Consider the following 19,510-nt stretch of genomic DNA (forward strand, 5'->3'; position numbering starts at 1 on the left):
GAGAATAACTTCACTATGGAGCTATCTTCCCTACTAATTTTGAATGGCTCAACAGCATGTGTCATGCTGTACAACTAATTCTTTCTGAAAGAAACAAGTTTAAAAATGAATTATCTGATTGATGACCGATTTTACTTACTGATAAATCGGTGTCTCCTAATCTTTTCCTCTCCTGCTCAATGACAGACTCTAATACCTTGTAGTAAAGAACCTCAGCAAGACGAAAATGCTTGCTAGCATTATCTGCAAGAGGAAAAAGATAATGAAAAATGATATTAAAAAACTCTGTATATCTGATTTAAGGTCCACCTATTGCCATTAGGTTTTTTTTACTATTAGATTTTTTTCATAAAAATGAGGATAACAATGACTTTATTACGCTTAAGTAACAAATGATGTGATTACATTTATATAGCTTTTCAGCTTGGGAGATCCCAAAGTGCTTTATGATGGGGTGGTGATGGTAAGGAGGGTTGAAGAAGCTTGGAAGGAAAGTGAGGAATAGCTTTTACTACTGAAGCCTCGGGGGAAGTTTAGGAAGGCAGAATGTAACTGCAACAGAAGCTGGAATTTGACCAGGATACCATAGCTAACAAACACCCTTAATCTTGCTGTTTAACACAAACTTTTGGTGAATTTTACTATAAATTACAGAAGAGGTGCATCAGTATCTCAAGGTACAGATATTCCTTCAAATTTGTATTGTGAGTACAAACAAACAGAAAGCAGCTTTAAGAACTGGTAGATACAAAATGTCCCATATTGATAGAGGGAAATTGTCCCCCATGTTTTGTCCTTCAGTAGCTGAACTGTTTCATAGGGAAATCTGACTTCCAACATTCTGATAATTTTGCAAATAACTTGCTCTTTTGGTTGTGTTGTTGTGCTCATAAGCTTCCAATATATCTGCCAAAATTTTCAATACAGTGAATAGCTTTTGCTCTTCACTCAGATTTTTCTTGTATTAATTCTAAACATAATTTCTAGGTTGGGTAGATTGGTAAATATCAAACGTCTATTTCACCCTATGCACAAGCCATGGAAAAATATTTACACTGACAATAACAAGTTTACAGATAGGCAAAGTAAGAAAAATACCGCTTGAGAATGTAGAGTTTGATTTAAGGATATTTACTTTGTATATTTTGACATGATGTTGACAAGTTGTTTTGAATCAACAGCTACTCTCACTAAATAATTTGTCTGACTCCTGCTTACCCTAATTTCCCACAGCTATGAAAATTTAAATGGATACAAACAGAAAAAAAAATGCTTGAATAAACATTGATAGTCAAAATTATAACACAAATAAAAACAAATCCTAACTCTTTGTATTAAGTATTGTTTCCTATTTCCTGGACAATTTCCAAAGGTGGGCTAAAATTGATATGGGATTTTTAAAGAGCACAAGTGGTCTGCATCATCTGTTTCATTTCTAATTCAGAAGACTGTGGCATCCAAAAGCACTGTGCACCATAAAGCCATGCTGGGCATTTCTTCAGTGCTGATAAAGAAAAGTGGCACTTGCAGCTCCTATTTCTCCCTCCCGCCTCCCTTCCTGGAGGTCTCCCATTGAAGTACTATGAAATCTTATGTGGAGGTAAATTTTCAGTGTGGACCCAGTGGAAAACATAAAAGGCATAGCAGAATTCCACAGAAAGGATACGTTGTGCAGAAATCTTAGATTTGTTGAACCAAAATGAAAGTCTCAAACTATAAATTACTTTTAAAAGAGCACAGTATTTTAAAGATATTCTTAATTCTTACGTTTTAGAAATAAAATGTCTCACCCTTGGAGAAATTACTGAATTCTCCCTCAGACTGTGTGCACTGACAATATACTTCATACATTTCTTTCACTCTTTTTGCAATAGATGGAGAAGGATCCCTGGAACATGCCCTGGCAAAATAAATATTTTTTTCAAAATGCTTTATCAAGCAGCAAGTCAGACAGAGCCTTATCTACTTTTTATAAATCTTCAGCATAGTAGTTTTAAAGCAGTAAAACTGATGATTATCTAGGACTTCTTCTATCGTGCAAACACCATGTGCTTAACTTTATGCACTGTGATTAGACCCACTCAAGGTGGACTGACTTAGTGATTTACATCACTAATTTAAGTCGGCAAACAGAAATCCTTGATCTGATTTAAATAGATTGTAATCTAGTTTTCCATTTGTACTTTTTAGCTATTTCCTAAACAGAAAGTGATTCTCATTAGTAACTATTAAATCATATTGATTTGTAACTAAATATAGCACTTCTGTTTGCTAACCTGGATGATACACTATCTATATAAATTTATTTAAGCAATTATATCATAAACACATTTATTCACATTTAATTTTGATTGTTAGAAAATAGTGCATGATGCATATTTACTACCTTTTTTAAAACTGATGTGTCAGGCTCTATTTAAATTGAAACTGGAATCCAATTAAATGCACAAAACATTTTAAAATTATTAAATTCAGTTACCTTAAATGTGTTGGTTACATAAGTATATACAAACATGTCTTGCATTTAAAACCAATGAATTAAACAAAGAAATATTACCTGTAGCTAGTTAACGGTACTGATTAGTTCTGGTCACAATGTCCTTAATCTTTAGAACAAGAAGAACTCATCCTCTCACACTTAGTTTTTATTCATAGACTGGAAAAGAAAATAAGCTTTCCTGCTTTTTCTACTACTAATCGGGTTTCTTAACTTAGAACAAACTAGTTATTGAATTGAAATGAAGAAAATATTCTCTCTGCATCCTTAGAAGCAGCTACTGCCATCAAAGCTGGTTTGACTTCAACAAACGTTGGTTCTAGGTGCTTTGCCAGTGAGTTCCACCACTTCTGTGGTTTGACTTTCTTTAAAATGTTGGCAGCAAACATGTACTGCTTAATATCTGTTAATTTAAAGTTAAGCACAAGCACATCTTTGCAAGGCCTAAAATTATTATTTAATAGAATCTTTCCAGTTCTTAGTTTATAAAAGGGTATTAGAATATATTGATTAACAAGTTACAAAATATAAACACATGGTATTTTATATTTAATATTCTCTCAGTGTGTAATGGTTTTAATTTTTTAGCTTTAAATAAAAAGTAGTAGGGGGAAACAGACTTGAAGATACTGTTCTTACTATTTTCCTGTTTAAAAGGGGTTTGATCCTACAGCCTGTAGTCATACGAATAGTACTTATCCATGAAAATATTTCTACTGACTTCAAGGACAAATGTGAATAAAATTACAGGACAAGGACCTGGGGATTTTAAGACTTCTCTGTGGGACTCCTATGCCCTTCTAGAGCTACCTGCCAGCAGCTTCCACTACTCATTTACCTGACAAAAATTACATGATTTTACCTGAAGAGCTCTGTATCTTGAAAACATGTGTCTCTCACCAAAAGAGCTGGTCCAATAAAAGATATTACCTTACCCACCTTGTATCTCCAATATCCTAGGACCAACACAGCAAATACGATTTACCAGTGACAGTTGTAATACAAAACATTTCTCTATTTTTAAAACTGTATTAGTTGGCCAGAAAAATCATGTGATCACACTAACCTCAGTATTTGCTCCAGATTTTCACTGGGGGCATTTTTTAGTCCTGTCAGCATTGTATGAAGACGGCTCAAGTTGTATGTTGCTATGGAAACAGGGGTCACATTGGGGTTGCTCTCTTTAATATACTTGCGGCCAGTAAGAGGTGTCGTAATTCTAAGTGATTTAGACTAAAAGACAAAAATTGCAAGATTGTGTATGTTTGTTATAAAACTGGACTATATACCCAAGAAATGCTAGAGAACAGCATGATAGGAGAAGGGAAAACTAACATTTCACGTCAGAAGAGTTTTTTTTCCTTGCACTGCATACTTCATCACGCATTAAATTCACCTCCCAAGTAACAATTTCCAAAGTACTTCTCCTAGTTAAGACCTTTTACTTCAAACAAAAGATCCCACAGGTTGCTTTCAAAGTGACCAAGGCAGATAAAAAATATGGTTTCTCCTACTGGCCTTGAGTCAGCAAGAATCCAACCACATTTCAGACATCAAATGTATTTCTGAGTGTACCTGCTGACAGCTAATGTCACATGCAGCTGGAGGGGCAGAATTGTTAAATAAATCTCTCTCCATCCATGTGTACTTTTCCACTTGATGCAGGGTGGTCAGATATATTTCTTCTTATACTTTTAACATGCTCTGTTTAATATACCTAATACATTTTTGCCTACACTTTCACTAGCATTTTCACAACAAGGTGTGAATTGAAACAAAATACACAAACACATCTAGGCTCTAAAGCCCTTTCCATGGATTTTCTACCCAGGAATATCCTAACCATATTTTGTCTTTGGTAAATCATTTTTGAAGAAGATATTTTCATTATTACAGCTCTTAGGAGCCATAGTCATAGACCATCTTCCCACTGTGCTGCCACTGTACAACTACAGGACAAAAAGACAGTTCCAGCCCCAAAGAGTGATTGAACTTGGTTCTCAGCTTTATTATAGATTAAAAAAAAAATGAAAATAAGCCACCTCTCAATGTCGCTATCTCTGCTGCTTTTCTGCCACCTCTGTTCTATATCTCCCAACCTCCCTTGGCAAAATGACAGACAAGCACGAACAGTATTTTGTTTTTGGTGGGGTCACCAAAAAGCAGAAAACGGTTACCTTCCTTTTCATAACTGTTGTGCTTCAAGATGTGTTGCTTATGTCCATTCCATTCTAGGTGTTTGCGCGCCCACGTGCAGTCGTTGGAGATTTTTGCCTTAGCAGTATCCATAGTGTCGGCGGTGTCGCCCCCGAGGCCTGCATTCATGCGCTGGTATATTAGGCACCACCAGCCCTACACCCTCTCAGTTCTTTCTTGCTGGCAACTCCGACAGAGGGGTAGGAGGGTAATGGAATGGACATGAGCAACACATCTCAAAGAACAACAGTTACGAAAAGGTAGCTAACTTTTTTCTTCAAGTGCTTGCTCATGTTGATTCCATTCTATGTGACTCACAAGCAGTATCCTGGGAAGTGGGCTTGGAGTTCACGGTCTTGCGGCTTGCAGAACTGCTCTACTGAAGCCAGCATCATCCTGGGCCTGCTGAGTAATGGGACGTGAATGTGTGGACAGACGCCCAGATGGCCACCCTACGGCTGTCCTGGATAGGCACTTGGGCTAGGAAAGCTGCCAAAGAGGCCTGCGTCCTGGCTGAATGGACTGTTATGATCACTGGAGGGGGCACTTTTGTCTGATTGAAGCAGCAGCGAATGCAGGCAGAGATCCAAGAAGAAATTCTTGAGCACACACTGGATGACCTTTTATCCTGTCGGCCATTGCGATGAACAATTGCATTGACTTGCGGAATGGCTTGGCCCTTTCAATGTAGAAGGCCAGCGCCCTCTTGACATCTAGGGAATGCAACCTACACTCCTCCTCTGACTCATGCGGCTTTGGAAAAGAGACAGGTAAGTAAATGTCCTGGCCCCTATGAAACTGTGAGAGTACATTAGGCAGGAAAGCTGGGTGTGGTCGCAGCTGGACCTTGTCTTTGTAAAAGATCGTATAGGGAGGTTCCAAGGTAAGCATCCTAATCTGGGAGATCCTGTGGGCAGATGTTATTGCAACCACAAACGCAACCTTCCAGGAAAGGAGCAGGAGAGAGCAGGAAGCCAGGGGCTTGAAAGGGGGACCCGTGAGCTGTGACTGCACAAGATTTGGGTCCCACTGAGGGACCGGGTCCCTGATGTGTGGGTAGAGGCGCTCGAGGCCCTTGAGGAACCTGGCAGTCATGTCCTGGGTGAAAAACGACCCACCCTCAAGCGGCAGATGGATGGACAAATTAGCGTCCAAGTGGACCTTGATAGATGAAAAGAGCTTGAGATGCAGAAGGTAATCCAGTATCCCTGTGAAGCTCTGGGGTGGGCATGTGGCATGACATAGATCCTTTGCCCGAAGCCCCTCTCCCTTCCAGTGCTGAGAGGCTCTTCTTTTGCTGCTTCTTAGGCATCTTCCTGAGGAGGGCCCTCAAGCAAATATCCTGCTCCTTTGGGGCTCTAGGGCAAAATTTTTTACAGATTTTGCACTTGTCCTTTCTATAGGACTCCCCCAAGCACTTCAAACAGCTGTTGTGGGGGTCACTAATAGGCATTGGCCTGTTGCATGACGAGTGTGGTTTGAAGCCAGTGGGAACAGGGCATGCCCCGCTCCAGGGCAAAATCCCACCCAGGACTAACTACCAAATTAATCCAACACTTACCTTAATGGCTGGCTAACTACCTACAAACTATATACAAAGAAGATAGACAACGGGTTGCAAAGGACTGGTAACGCTCTTGCAATGCAAGGTGAGGCACTCCAACCAACCATCATGGGCAGTAAGAAGGAACTGAGAGGGTGTAGGGCCTAATATACCAGCGCATTAGCGCGGCCCACAAGAGGCGCCACAGCCAACCCTACAGATACCGCTAAGGCAAAAATCTCTGATGACTGTGCACGTGGTCGCACACACCTAGGCTGGAATCGACATGAAGAAGATCTCAAAGAAGACACAAAGTTCTAACACAGCACAGCTGTGGCTACGTACTACCAAAAGCAGAAGCAGCAAGTTTATAAATTGGTATAACATTTTAAAAAGGTATTATTTAATTGGCAGTTGAACATGTATAAAAACAGTGACTGAAGTTTGTTACATGTGGATGTAATGTCAGAGCCACAAAGACTGAGGTGTTTTTTTAAATTGACAATTTAACAATGAGTTTGCCTCATCCTTGTGTAATACATACACATGTTCTAATATCTGAACAATCACCATGAATATACTGTAGTTGAGATTTTCAAAGCCATATAAGGGACTATAGACACATCTCCCATTAGTTTCACTTAGAAAATCTCAATGTATGTCCTTTTACACTGTCTACAAGAGAGGAGAGAAGAGAAATAAATATAACATTAAAAAGTGGGTCAGTAACCTATCCATGCACAGTGGAAGTGTCCTTTATTTTTTGGGCCCAAGCTAAAACCTTCTGTAGGCCAGGATAGGTATATATCCCTTTTGAAATAATTATTCTGACAAACCCATGTAAAAGAGGCTTTCCAGCTCCCCCCTCAAAGACTCTCTCATACTTGTCTGAGGATTGCACACTGTCAAATAGCACTGCATTTTCTATGAAGTCAGCTATGATGCTTATATATGCCTGTATAGCAGATGTCAAGAAGACAATATTCATCTATATACAGCTACTGAGATGAGAATTAAAAGGCCTACACCTATCTCTCTTGGGAAGATGCACAATGACATCAATGGTGTGGGGTACAGAATCAGGGCCCAAGCCTTCTGTCTGCATTGCTCATCTCTCTTATTCCACTAGAAATAAGAAAGCTGCATGACAGGCAGGTGCAGCCTGAGGCAGGAATTGACACTGGATGGCTAGTCTAATGTTTGGGGGTCACTTTGGCAAATACCCAAAGTTTGAAAGGAATCAAGAGTGTTGTTCAGTTGGGCTCAGTATACACCCAACTGAAAAAATAAAACATAGCTGCGGTCTAACAAGTAAACAGCTCAACTACAGAGGAGCAGATTGTAAAAATTAAAAAAACCCTAGGCCTAAAACCATGGACATTTTCCTATCAGTGGTCTTCATTACTGAAGCAAGGTTTTCTTTCAGCTCTTTAAATCAGACCTGAACTCTAAAACAGTCTCTTCCATAGTCATATTTTACTCAAAAAAAAAAAAAGTAAGATATCCCTCCTAACTTTCTTTCCAGGACTGAATCACTTCAGAATGTTATCTCACTGTAAAGCACACTCTCCTTTTGCACTTCTGTCATCAACAAGCCAAGTAAGGTAAATTTAAGATTGTTTTACACAAAGATTTATTAGCAACAAGCTTTTGAAAAGTCTCAAGATAGTGTCAGTCAAAGAAGAACTGGCAGTGTGAATAAAAAGTATAAATGCTGATATAGTTGGCAGCCCTGAAAACACTGCCTGCTAAATAAATTTTAAAAAAAAAGGTAAATCTAAAATGCGTACTCTGAACAAAACTAAAATATTAATCTATAATCAGTGATTGTAACAACTGTGCTGTCTGCCATAGGTAAATGAAACAGAGCGGAACAAAAAGTAGTAGCTATTAAGCAGCTGCATCTTTCTTTGACACAGCCTTACTCAAATCATCCACTAGACGAAACATAAAAACAGCCAGTATGTAACACCGACCACGTCATACTCACTCTGTCAAAGTGCTGCTGCAGATTATACTTCACTTGCACTCTTTCAGCTGTTTCCATTCCTGAAGCTGTGTTTAGGCATCTTCTCAGAGTTCCAATTTCCTCATCTGCATCCTCCCCCAGAAATATCCGCTCGTCCAGATTTCCAACTGACAAAACATACTCTTCATAGGCTTTGTTGATGGCTTTGCTACAGCAGGGGGGAAAAAAAGCATCAGATATTTATACAGCTTTTGTTTTGAGTATCTGCAACAACTGACGGTTTGCTGCTTTATCTACTTATTGTATACATTTATCTAGTATTTCTGCCTTTTGGAAATTTACTGAAGATATTTTTAATCCTAATTTAATATTTGAGATTTATGTCATGGGCCATAATATCACTAGTATGATAACAGGAAGAACATATAACTGTCTTTCCTATCCAATCTGACAAGTGGCTATGCCATTTAGTAAAAGGCACAGAGCTAATTGAAAGCAGTATCAGATTTGCCTTAGCTTCTCTAGCTTTCCATAGTACTGAGAAATCTGTATTTACCTGGAAGTTCCTCCTAACTGACAGTGCCTCTTAGAATCAATCAAGAAGTGATTCTGGGTTTGAAGGCACATGCGTGACCAATAAATCATTTTCAAAAATCCTAAAGGATGTTATGCAAGTTTAAGCATGTTTCCCCCCCCCCCATTATAAAAAAGGTTAACTAAAATTTTAGGTACATAATGTTACCCTAAAATTATTTGTGAGTATGATTTAGTAGAAGCATATAAGGCAAATAAGAATTAAAAATAAATTGGAAGTGGGCAATATGAAAAAGTCTGTAAGTGAATAGTTTTTAGAATCAGAGTATATTAAATTAGCAAGCAGCTGTCCCTCATGAGAAAACAAAATGAGTAGAACCCCTCACTGCCAGTACACAGAGAAGGCAAAACAATGTCTGAGTTACCTACAAATTGTATGTAACAGGCTAGCTGAGGATTCCTCTAGTGTAAGGAAAACCTTTGGGTACGGAAGAGCTAGAGCTCGCATACCAGACCTATAGTCACCTCACCTTGTGGCTTCTGGTGAATGATACATGGCTAGAGAGCTGCTGCATTCCAATGATCCCCAACTGCCACAGCGGTCCCTGGGGACTCACTGCAGCTGAGCAAAACAGAAGTGTCTGAATTGCTCTGGGACATAATCTATTCCTAAAGGTGGGGAAAACACACTTTTGTGCTGAGCCCTTCTTCTTTCCCTCTACAATTAGGCCAAATGCAGACGAGAGAGAGAGAGAGTGTGTCTCTCTCTCCCCCCCCCACTGTCGGAAAAGGGGATGTTACCTCACATAGGCATGTGTGCTGCAAGACAGGGTCAATTTCCACAAACTCCTGCCTTTCTTAAGGAGGCATCAGATACACACACTCCCCCTGCCCCATTCACATTAAAGTAAACCTTTGACTGTTTCATGACAAAGGGGCAAGGCTTTTACTACACCAAGAGAACAGAACCATAGGAGCACACTTTCATTGGCTTTGTCTTCCCTACAAAAAAGCCTGTTCTTAACTCAAGTTGGCTCATGCGAGGTAAAATCCTAGTGAAGACAGGGAAGTTTGTAATTTTCACACAAGTTAGCAGGTTGAGTTAAAGACTATGGGGGAGCCTAGCCTTTAACACAATCTTAGAAACTTCCTTGTCTTCACTAGGATTTTACCTCATATTAGCTAACAAGTTAAGAACACACTTTTTTTGTAGGGAAGACATGGCCATTAGGACCATGATATGCTGATGTAAATCTGCTTTTCTTCTGAGTGAAATTTTCAAAAGCACCTAGGTGATCTGATTACTTAGACCCTTGTGAATGTCTCACCTTCCACCTTTTAAAAAACCTCCTTAAATTCCTATAACAAGATATTTTAAAAAAAAATTAATTAATTTTTTCTTTGGTGGAGGAATCCAGGGATGGTTTTGCTCTGTAAAGGGGATTTTAAAAGATTTTTACTGTATGTCTCAAAGTATGTGGATAATACACATCTGATAAGTTAACACAAACATCTGTTAATAATTCATCCATGATGTACACATTTTCTTTCCTTAAGAGTATAAAATTTCTAAGTTAGATACCTCTTTTCTCTCATCAAACACATACTAAAATTAAATAACTCTGATCCTCAATACTGTTCATGAGAGACCACCTTCATAGTCCTCTTCTCCCTTACATAATGCTGTGAACCTTTACTTAAATGATTTTGAAATCATGTGCCTAATTTTTAGAAAACTCCTCTTCATAATTGGAAATAACATGCTCACGCTCACCTGCCATTCTTTAAAATGCCCTATCTGTGTACCTCTGGACCCAGAACCACTTCCCAATTAACCCTAGAAGGGATTCTGGACAAACATGGGCTCTTCAGCTGGAGGGGGCAGCACTAAGGCAGAACTGTGGATCTAATACAACCTTCTCATGGGTCTGAGACAACTGCCGGGAGGCATGCCAAACACTGAATGGAGAAGAGAAGTAACACAGATATCTGTAATCATTTCTGAAGATCTGAGGGGAACAAAGTTCATGCCAAGGCTTTTCAATATACATTACTTTTACTGTCAAATGCATTTCACAGTTTGAACACTATCTAGCTCGCAAACAGCCTTTTTAAAAAACAACAACATATGAATAGATTTTATTTCAAAGACTTTCATTCAGCAAGTTCATTAGAACAAACGTTATGTCTGAGATCAGTTTGTTCTAAATTTCCTCTATTTCCAAACACTTTCAGACAAATGAGGAAAAAAAAGAATCTTTCTGAAAAGATTTGTTTTTCATCAAGAAATCCTCCCTCCATATATCCTAATTCATGTTCTCAATATGAAAATAACTGTCTGTGGCTCCACACCTCTCTATTAGACAACACAAATAAAATAAATCTCTCTCTTTCTGGTACTCTGATCTCTACAGAAGGGATACTAAAATAATGGAACACAGCAAATAATTTCTTCCTCAAGAAGTACGAGCCCTGAAATATGCCTGAAACTGAGATACCTCAAAACAGGAATCTGAAAATTACATTTAATTCAGGATTCCAAGCAGTTACATAAATCAACTAGTTAATATTTTATTACCACTAAAAGGTGCAAAACATAAAAACATACAATGTCAATACAGCTGTTTTTGTTTTGAAATTTGGAAGGAATTTTTATGCAAAACACTCACAAGCTGTCTCCAAAGCTCCCAGGATCTAAAAATCCAGTCAGATTTTCTTCCTTGCCTTTTAAAATCTGTAAGAAAATTTAGTACAAATGGTGAATATTTCAGTACTGTGACATTTTAAAGACAGTCATTAAGCAGATTTCTTCCCCCTCTACAAGAAATCTTTTAAGTCTATTAGACAAACCTTCTTGTCAAAAAGTTTCCTAATATATGGCTTCCAAAAATGTTCCTTTATGCCTTTGGCATCCAAAACCAAACCATCATGTAAGGAACAGAGTTTTTCAATGATGCAGGGAGGGTCAGAAGATGGTTTATAATCCTTACTGTGAAAGTCTTCAGGAAGGCCTACAGATTAAAGAGAAAAATGTAATATTTAGTTATGTAAATTCCTGTCCTGCTAACCAAATACATCTATATAAAGAACTAAAATACCGCAAGACTAAAATAATTAGCCATCTTGACAAGCACTAATGAATCTTAGAATGTCAACTTAATTTGACAATATTATCAAACACTACTTATAAACATTTTTAATTTATGACAGAGAAAAATAATCACAAATGTAAAACTACTTTTTTTTCTAATGGAAAATTGATCAAATACTTATGAACTGTAAGAATTAGTAAAATATAGCCAAAGAAGTGGTCCTAAGAGGCTCACAGGCTCCCATCCTCACTAATGCTTAAACTAAGCTAAATGTAGGAAAATGTTAGAGGCAAATAAGCTAAATCATAGAATACCAGGGTTGGAAGGGACCTCAGGAGGTCATCTAGTCCAACCCCCTGCTCAAAGCAGGACCAATCCTCAGACAGATTTTTGTCCCAGATCCCTAAATGGCCCCCTCAAGGATTGAACTCACAACCCTAGGTTTAGCAGGCCAATGCTCAAACCACTAAGCTATCCCTTCCTCCCCACTGCACTGTAAACAAAAGTTTAGGTCTGAAGACAAAAATTATATTACTGACTCAATGGAAACATTTCACTATTTAATTATTTGTATGTGTTTATCATGTCAATTTACATTTTGTCACTGTCTATTGTCTTTAAGGAGAAAGCAGTGGTTGATTTGCTAGCTTCCCTCGATGGTGCTTTCTTTGTAAATGATATTCCTGGCTTCTCTATGAACCATTAATGAATTCCAGTTGTTTATTTCAGAGTATACTGTATAATAGAAACCTGTTAAATTGTACAGCCACTTAGAGCAAAGAATTAATACCTTCAAGATGTTTAGTCCTTTTCATGGATTAAGCCAATATTCTATTATTTAGTCTCTGCCCTACAGTCTCAAAAAAAGGATTTAGTTTTAGCAGTTTTCATTGTTTTGGATTGAAGAAAACTTTTTTTCTACATACCTTTAAAGGTAGGATTCAGAAGTTCCCTACGATTAGGACACTGTAGAGCATTTCCATATACTAGATCCAAAGCACATAGCAAGAGATGGTAGGAATTGACTAAGTCATCACTGATCATGGGAAAATTTCCTATGTGATTAGAAATATACATAGGGTTAATTTACAATGTCAGCTTCAGAATTCAGAAAACAATTCACTCTTCAGATTTGTTCAATAATCATAATGCAGAATCATCTCTCAAGATCTCTCTCTTTGGTGACTGTAATAAATATCTGATAGAAAAAGGGAATGATAAACAGATAAACATTGTGTGTGTTTAGGAATAGTGTTAACTTTACTGGTTATTACATTCTGTTTTGAAAACAAAACCAACAAAATGTTAACATAACAGGCTGGATGTTCCAGCCTGCCAAGTTCACTTTGTGACAGTGAAGCAGAGCAAAAGGAACTTAAAGTGGGTAGAGAACGCCCCTAGTGAATTCGCCCATGAAGCAGGAATCTTCACTAGTAGAAAGCTGACAAATGTGGCTTTACTGCTGCCTATACCAGCTCCACTGCCTGGCTCTGCCACCTCCTGCACCAGAACCCCTCTGCACCCAGCATGAGGATGCAGGGAGTGCGTCAGACGAGACAGACAATGCACAGTGGGGAGAGGCTTTCCTTATTTTATATACTTTTATGTAGTTTTTTATTTACCCCTTCCAAATTGAAAAGTCTAATAATAATAACCTCCAAATGTTATCAATGGAACTCTTAAAAAAAAAATCAATCGCTATGGACTTGAAAAGCTAAATTCACCAATTACTTTCATTTCCTTTATTAAAATGAAAGAGTTTAGAATAGGTGATTCCTCTAAGCTATTCATTAACTGTCTTTTCTGCCAGTCATTGATGCTTAAAGTTCTGTAATAAAAATTGTAGATTGTGTAAGATAAAGATATATAAAGGCAAATACATGTAAATTAGAATACGTTTCCTTTGATATAAAAATCATTAGGCTAATTAAAACAAATTGGATCAAACTCTTCTAATTTTGTGTATCCTGAATGTTCTTTTATTTAAGTGTTATACTCTTTATTTACAGATCTATTTGCAAGCAATTAAGCAAATGTCAGAACAAGGCAAGCTCTAGAAATGATACTATTTACTTTTTATTAATTAAGTAGGTGCTATGTCGCAGCAGTAAAATGAAAGCCTAAGTTAAGTAAAACAATAATCACTGACAGCATCACAGTCAAGAATAAATCTAATTTTAAGGGAACCAAACGATTATTCCAAGCTATATTTCCCCGGTCCATAGCATTTCAAACAATGGTCTACTATTTTCCCCTTCCCAAATCGAAAACCAATTACATTCTGTTCAATGCCGTAAGAAAAACGCTTTATTTCCATTTTAACTGAAAACAAACCAAGCGAGATAGTTTAAAGAGTGATTCTCTGACAAGCAAGATAAAGAGCAACACAAACAGCAATGATACTAGATTACAATATCTTAGTACTAATCTTACAAATCAAATAAAACCAGTCGCTGACTTACTTTGCTCCAGACAAAAAAAGGGTTGAACTAGCAAATCTGCTATATTTTCTACACTGGAAAAGGAAGTTGCACACACTGCTCTTCAGCCTGGGAAGCTTGTTGCACAGACAAGCCCCAACTTGTCATCGATGTGTGGTTGCCATGATAAGGATAATGGGTCAACCCTCAAAACAAAATAAGCAACTTTCAAAGCAAAAAAGTGCCTTTAATGACCCTGAAGGTCAATTTAATGTAATAATCTTTGTTGCCCCCTTTTATATCACTACTAATTCTGTGTTTTAGACTTGCAAATATTATAAAATGTTCCCTTTCTTTGTAGGATGCTATAGGTTATATGGCACCTATGCCAGACCAGATTAATTTAAATCAACGGGATTTAAATCAACAATTTTATCATGATTTCAAAGACCAAGCAAGAAACCTTGAACTAAACATTGACTTAAAAAGGTATAATCTCATATGTTAGTATAACCATAAAAACATGCAGATTTGAAACTGACTATAGCTTTAACACTAAATTTGGTGCTTTTTGCTAAACGGGAGCATACACTGTGTATCTACACGTTTATTTAAGCAATTATACAGCTCAATATAAATAACTACTTCAAATTGTGTTGAAAACATAAGAAAAATTACTCAAGTTTGAATGAATTAGTTCAAATGGATAACATTCTCTCTGCACCTACTAGCTAAACTGAAACCAAAAATAATTAAAGCAAAATCATTTCTGCACAACAGAAACGGAAAGTACTGACATTCAGAAAAATGTCCCGGTAAATAACAGTGCTTCTTCTATTGTAAAGAATGAAATATACCTATATACTAATGCAATATGACACTGCAGTACAAAGCTTGATTTGACCCCAAATTCAGAGACATTACCCCTGATTCTATATATATTTTAAAAGCAGCTCCCTTTACTCATCTTGCATGAGTGAGCCCTCCTCAAATGTTAATGTTTTGTATTTAAATGATATTAACAGAGTACAGGCTTTAACACAGGTTGTCACAATATCAAATTCAATTTTAAAAAGGATTATTTTTAAAAGAAAATGCATTTTAATTTAAACTAAAACAATCCAATTTTTTTATTTTTAAAAAGTCAATTTTTATCCACCCTGATCTCTTCTATTCTAGGCAGACAAGTTAAGCTGTGAACCAGAAGTTGCTCACCACTGAAAGTACCAGCTCAAAAATCCATAGCCAGTGAAAAATATTAATTATAAATCCAGCAGAAGCAAATGATAAAACACCTACCCCCCATTCCTCAGCAGCTTCAGGGGTGGCAAAGATTTGTCTGGGCCAGCAGAAGAAAAAAGAAAACTCATGGCCTCTTTAAGGATTGCCCCCCCTTTCCCTGTTTCCTCCCATTCTTCTGGAAACTCAGACTTCTTGTGGACTTGAGGAATGAGGGTTGTGGCAGACTGGCTAGATATGAGAGTAACCAGCATACGCCTGTTGTTCTCCAGTGCACCCAAGGGAAGGTCTGATAAACCCTTCACCCTGCCTGGGAAGAAATTCTAATCCAAATTGGAGATGTGGGGGGCAAACCAGGTTTTGGGGACTTATGGGCATTACCACCTTTTTGGTGCGAGGAAATAATTTTTTCCCCTCTCACTGCCAGACTGGCCTGGAGAGAGGTTTGTGGGGTATGTGTTTTTTTGTTTTTGTTCTCAGCAACCCAGGCATGGTGGGGTAGGTTAGATTAAATTCATTTTGTTGCAACATGGCAGCTACCCAGTGCAGGTAATTATTAAATGCGGAGTCCAGTTCCCTGATAAATCAGAATCGGAGCAGATTAGGAAAAGGCAACTGCTAAAGGAGAGAAATGGGTACAGAACTGTCTGGTACAGCAAGGAGACAACCCCCAACCATAACCCCATGGTTGCAGCCTTCCACCATGTGGAATAGATTACAAAGGATGATCTGCACCAGACAAGTTATTGCTGGGTAGTTCTCAGATGTGTTACTAAATAAAACGGTGGCCTAGCTAAACCATATTCCCATTGTCTTGTTTTTCTTTCCGTGGTGTCCGGGACAAGGGAAAACTCTGATAGTTATAAAAAGAAGGAATAAGAACCAGTCACCCAGCATTTATTATGCTTGAGCAAACTAAATGACTAAGGTTATCCTTACCAACTTCCAGTTGCAAGCTACAACAACAACTTCATGTGTAGGATATTAGGAGACTCTCACCCACACTCAAGTAAACTTAAAAATGATTGTCTCAAAGTTTCAAGAACCATCAAAGTTTCTGCATCCTACCCTCCTCCTCCACACCCGCTCTCTGGCAGATACCAAAATGTACGTGAGAAAAGAAAAAACCCTTCAGCTTTCTTAACTAGCAGCTGCCTCCTGAACAATGTATTCAATGATGCCAGTGCCCTTTAAGACATCAAAATGGATTTAATAATCATTACTTTTATAAAATGGGCCCAACACAATGGCTACGGGCACATGCACAATAGTACAAAATTAGTTGACTATCAAACTTAAATGAAACCTAGAGAGACTCTCTCACTTCCCTGAGATGCCATATAAGCAGAATTGTAACCCAGAATGAACTCAGACAAACGCTGGAGTAAAACAGATGGGTTTTATACTGTGACTGAAAGTCAACAAACTTTGGTTTGGTTATACTAGTGGAAGAATCAAATTCCAGAGTCAAAGCCCTTCCACTGAAAATGCTCTGGATGCAGACTCCAGACGTTCGATTTCAGGAACCAGGATAACTCAGCCACTAATCAATTATGAGGGTTCCATGGGAAGTGGTGAAGTTTCTCATACAGCTAGAACAAAGACTACACTGGGCTTTAAATATTAACGTAAATCCCCTGCATAGCATGTGAAACAAATAAGAAGTCAGTACAGCTTTTGACACGCTGGTGTAAAAGGCTCCTTGCAGACAGCTGCATCCTGCACTGGCTGTATATTCTGAATGGCCCTCACGGCCATGTAGTGTGCATTACAGTCATCCAATATTAAGGTGACAGAGGTATGAACAACCTTGGCAAAGTCCACATCGAAGAAAAAGTTGCAATTATTGCATCAACCGTATAAAAAAGACAGTACTTCTGCTCGCCAAGGCTCATGCCATGATCTATCAGATTCAAAAACCTTTCTAAATTATTAATCTAACTGTGAGTAAACCCTCTCAGTCAGATGTGTAAGCATCATCCCTGCCATTCTCTTTAGATGCTTTCTCCAAACAAAAAGCATCGCCTCTATCTTACCCGTATTGAGTTCCAGTGAGCTCATTCTCAACCAAACCCTATTTCAAGTGGGCACCGAGTAAGCAAAAGCACCATAACATCCAGATTTGAGGGAGAAAAAGACTGAGCCATATCAAGGTAAACCACCTCCTTTCACGATGGGCTTAAGATAGCTCAGTTACAAGTCTCACAGATTTTAAGGTCAGAAGGGACCTTAATGATCATCTAGTTTGACCTTCAAAGTCACATGCAATTTGTAATTATTAAATAGTGTAATAGTCTATATTTTTGTCAACATAGGAATTAGTGACAGCACAGGGTTACTCCCCATAGGAAATTTTAAAAAAGAGACACGTCTTTGTAGTTGTTTCTTTGGAAGCGCATTGACAGAGAGGATTTTGAACAAAGACAAGACAAAATTTATTTTGGTCTAGAGAGAAGTTTTGATTAAATTCTTTAAAGGAAACAGATTTGCCTCTACAAAATGCAGCTAGTCACATTAGATACACATAGCTTTATTCACTACAATAGCAACAGGTTAAGAACACACACAGTGAAACGCCTGCTGTATAAGCACTGAAATTTATCTTTTAATAGATATATTATCTGCAAATGAATCCAATAAGCACATTTTCAACACAAAAATAATGCCTACTGTATAAAGATAATACAAGCAGAAAGATGTTAAAAATACAGAGAAGACTGAATATAAGATAGTGGGTGGACCAGCATGAAGAGATTTAATATAAACATATGCAAACTGATGTGTGTAGAACTGATTGTGTATTTAAAAATTAAGAGAGAAAAATGAAACTCCAAATCTATTGTAGATAGATTTGGCGTCAGTGGACAAACTGAACAGGAGATCATGTGAGTTGCCAAGGCACTCATTTGTATTCTGGGATGAGGTGGTGCAAGTATACAGAAGGTTCTCTTATATGTAGGGCCCTACGAAATTCACAGCCACGAAAAATGTGTCATGGATCATTAAATGTGGTCTTTTGTGTGCTTTTACCCTAGACTATTATAGATTTCACAAGGGATACCAGCACTTCTCATATTGGAGGCCCTGATGCAAAAGGGAGTTGCAGGGGGTTTACAGGATTATTTTAGGGCGGTCACGGTATTGCCACTCTGATTTCTGCTGCCTTCACAGCTGGGTGGACGGAGAGTGGCGGCTGCTGACTGAGGGCCAAACTCTGCAGGCAGCAGTGCAAAAGTAAAGGTGACAATATCATACCATGCCATCCTTACTTCTGTACTGCTGCTGGCAGCGGCTCTACCTTCAGAGCTGGGTTCCCGGCCAGCAGTCGCCGCTCTCCAGCTGCCCAGCTCTGAAGGCAGCACTGCCGCCAGCAGCAGCACAGAAGGTAGCAGTACCGCATCCCCTCCTACAATAACCTGGTGACACTGAAACAAACAAACAAACACACACACACCCCTCTCCTTTTTTGATCAGGACCCCTGCAATTACAACACTGTGAAATTTCAGATTCAAATAGCTGAAATCATGAAATTTATGATTTTTAAAATCCTGAGACCATGAATTGACCAAAATGGACTATGAATTTGGTAGGGCCCTACTTATATGATGTTATAGGGCTATCTGAATACTGCCTACATTTCTGATGTGTTCATTTAAAAATAAATCAATAAATAAAATATTAAAAGAGGGCAACCAAAAGGATGAGAATATTATTTGTGATAACTGTTGAAAGAAGAACATCCACATTTATACAATTTCATTATTTACCCTTCTAAGCTTATAGGAAATAGTATTTAATAGTATTTTATTCTCTAAGTGTAGCTAGAAATACAAGAAAAGTTTGGTCTTATCTTGGTCACCAATGGACATGAAAATCCACAACATGAACATCTTAACACGAATCCTCAAAAGTTTCAAGAGGCTTCCCCCTTTTTAGAGAGACAAAATGCTGGGAAAGCTGAAAATGCAGCCAACATGAAAGTTACAAGACTAAGTGAGCTCATCATTGATCTTAAAAAT

At 38.0% G+C, this 19,510-nt stretch overlaps 1 protein-coding gene across 2 annotated transcripts in view; it reads right to left on the reverse strand.

The window, feature by feature from the left end:
- Positions 1-19,510, reverse strand: part of RBL2 (RB transcriptional corepressor like 2) — a 52,972-nt gene that overhangs the window by 12,079 nt on the left and 21,383 nt on the right. For both annotated transcript variants that reach the window (XM_044987388.1, XM_044987389.1), the window contains exons 5-11: positions 12,758-12,886; positions 11,590-11,750; positions 11,409-11,473; positions 8,227-8,413; positions 3,564-3,730; positions 1,791-1,900; positions 140-243 (exon numbers count right to left, since the gene is read on the reverse strand). In XM_044987388.1, the coding sequence (XP_044843323.1) occupies positions 140-243; positions 1,791-1,900; positions 3,564-3,730; positions 8,227-8,413; positions 11,409-11,473; positions 11,590-11,750; positions 12,758-12,886 (923 nt within the window). The remainder of the gene's footprint in view (positions 1-139; positions 244-1,790; positions 1,901-3,563; positions 3,731-8,226; positions 8,414-11,408; positions 11,474-11,589; positions 11,751-12,757; positions 12,887-19,510) is intronic.

This window comes from Mauremys mutica, chromosome 14, assembly GCF_020497125.1.
Source record: "Mauremys mutica isolate MM-2020 ecotype Southern chromosome 14, ASM2049712v1, whole genome shotgun sequence".
In the NCBI taxonomy this organism is placed as follows: domain Eukaryota; kingdom Metazoa; phylum Chordata; order Testudines; family Geoemydidae; genus Mauremys; species Mauremys mutica.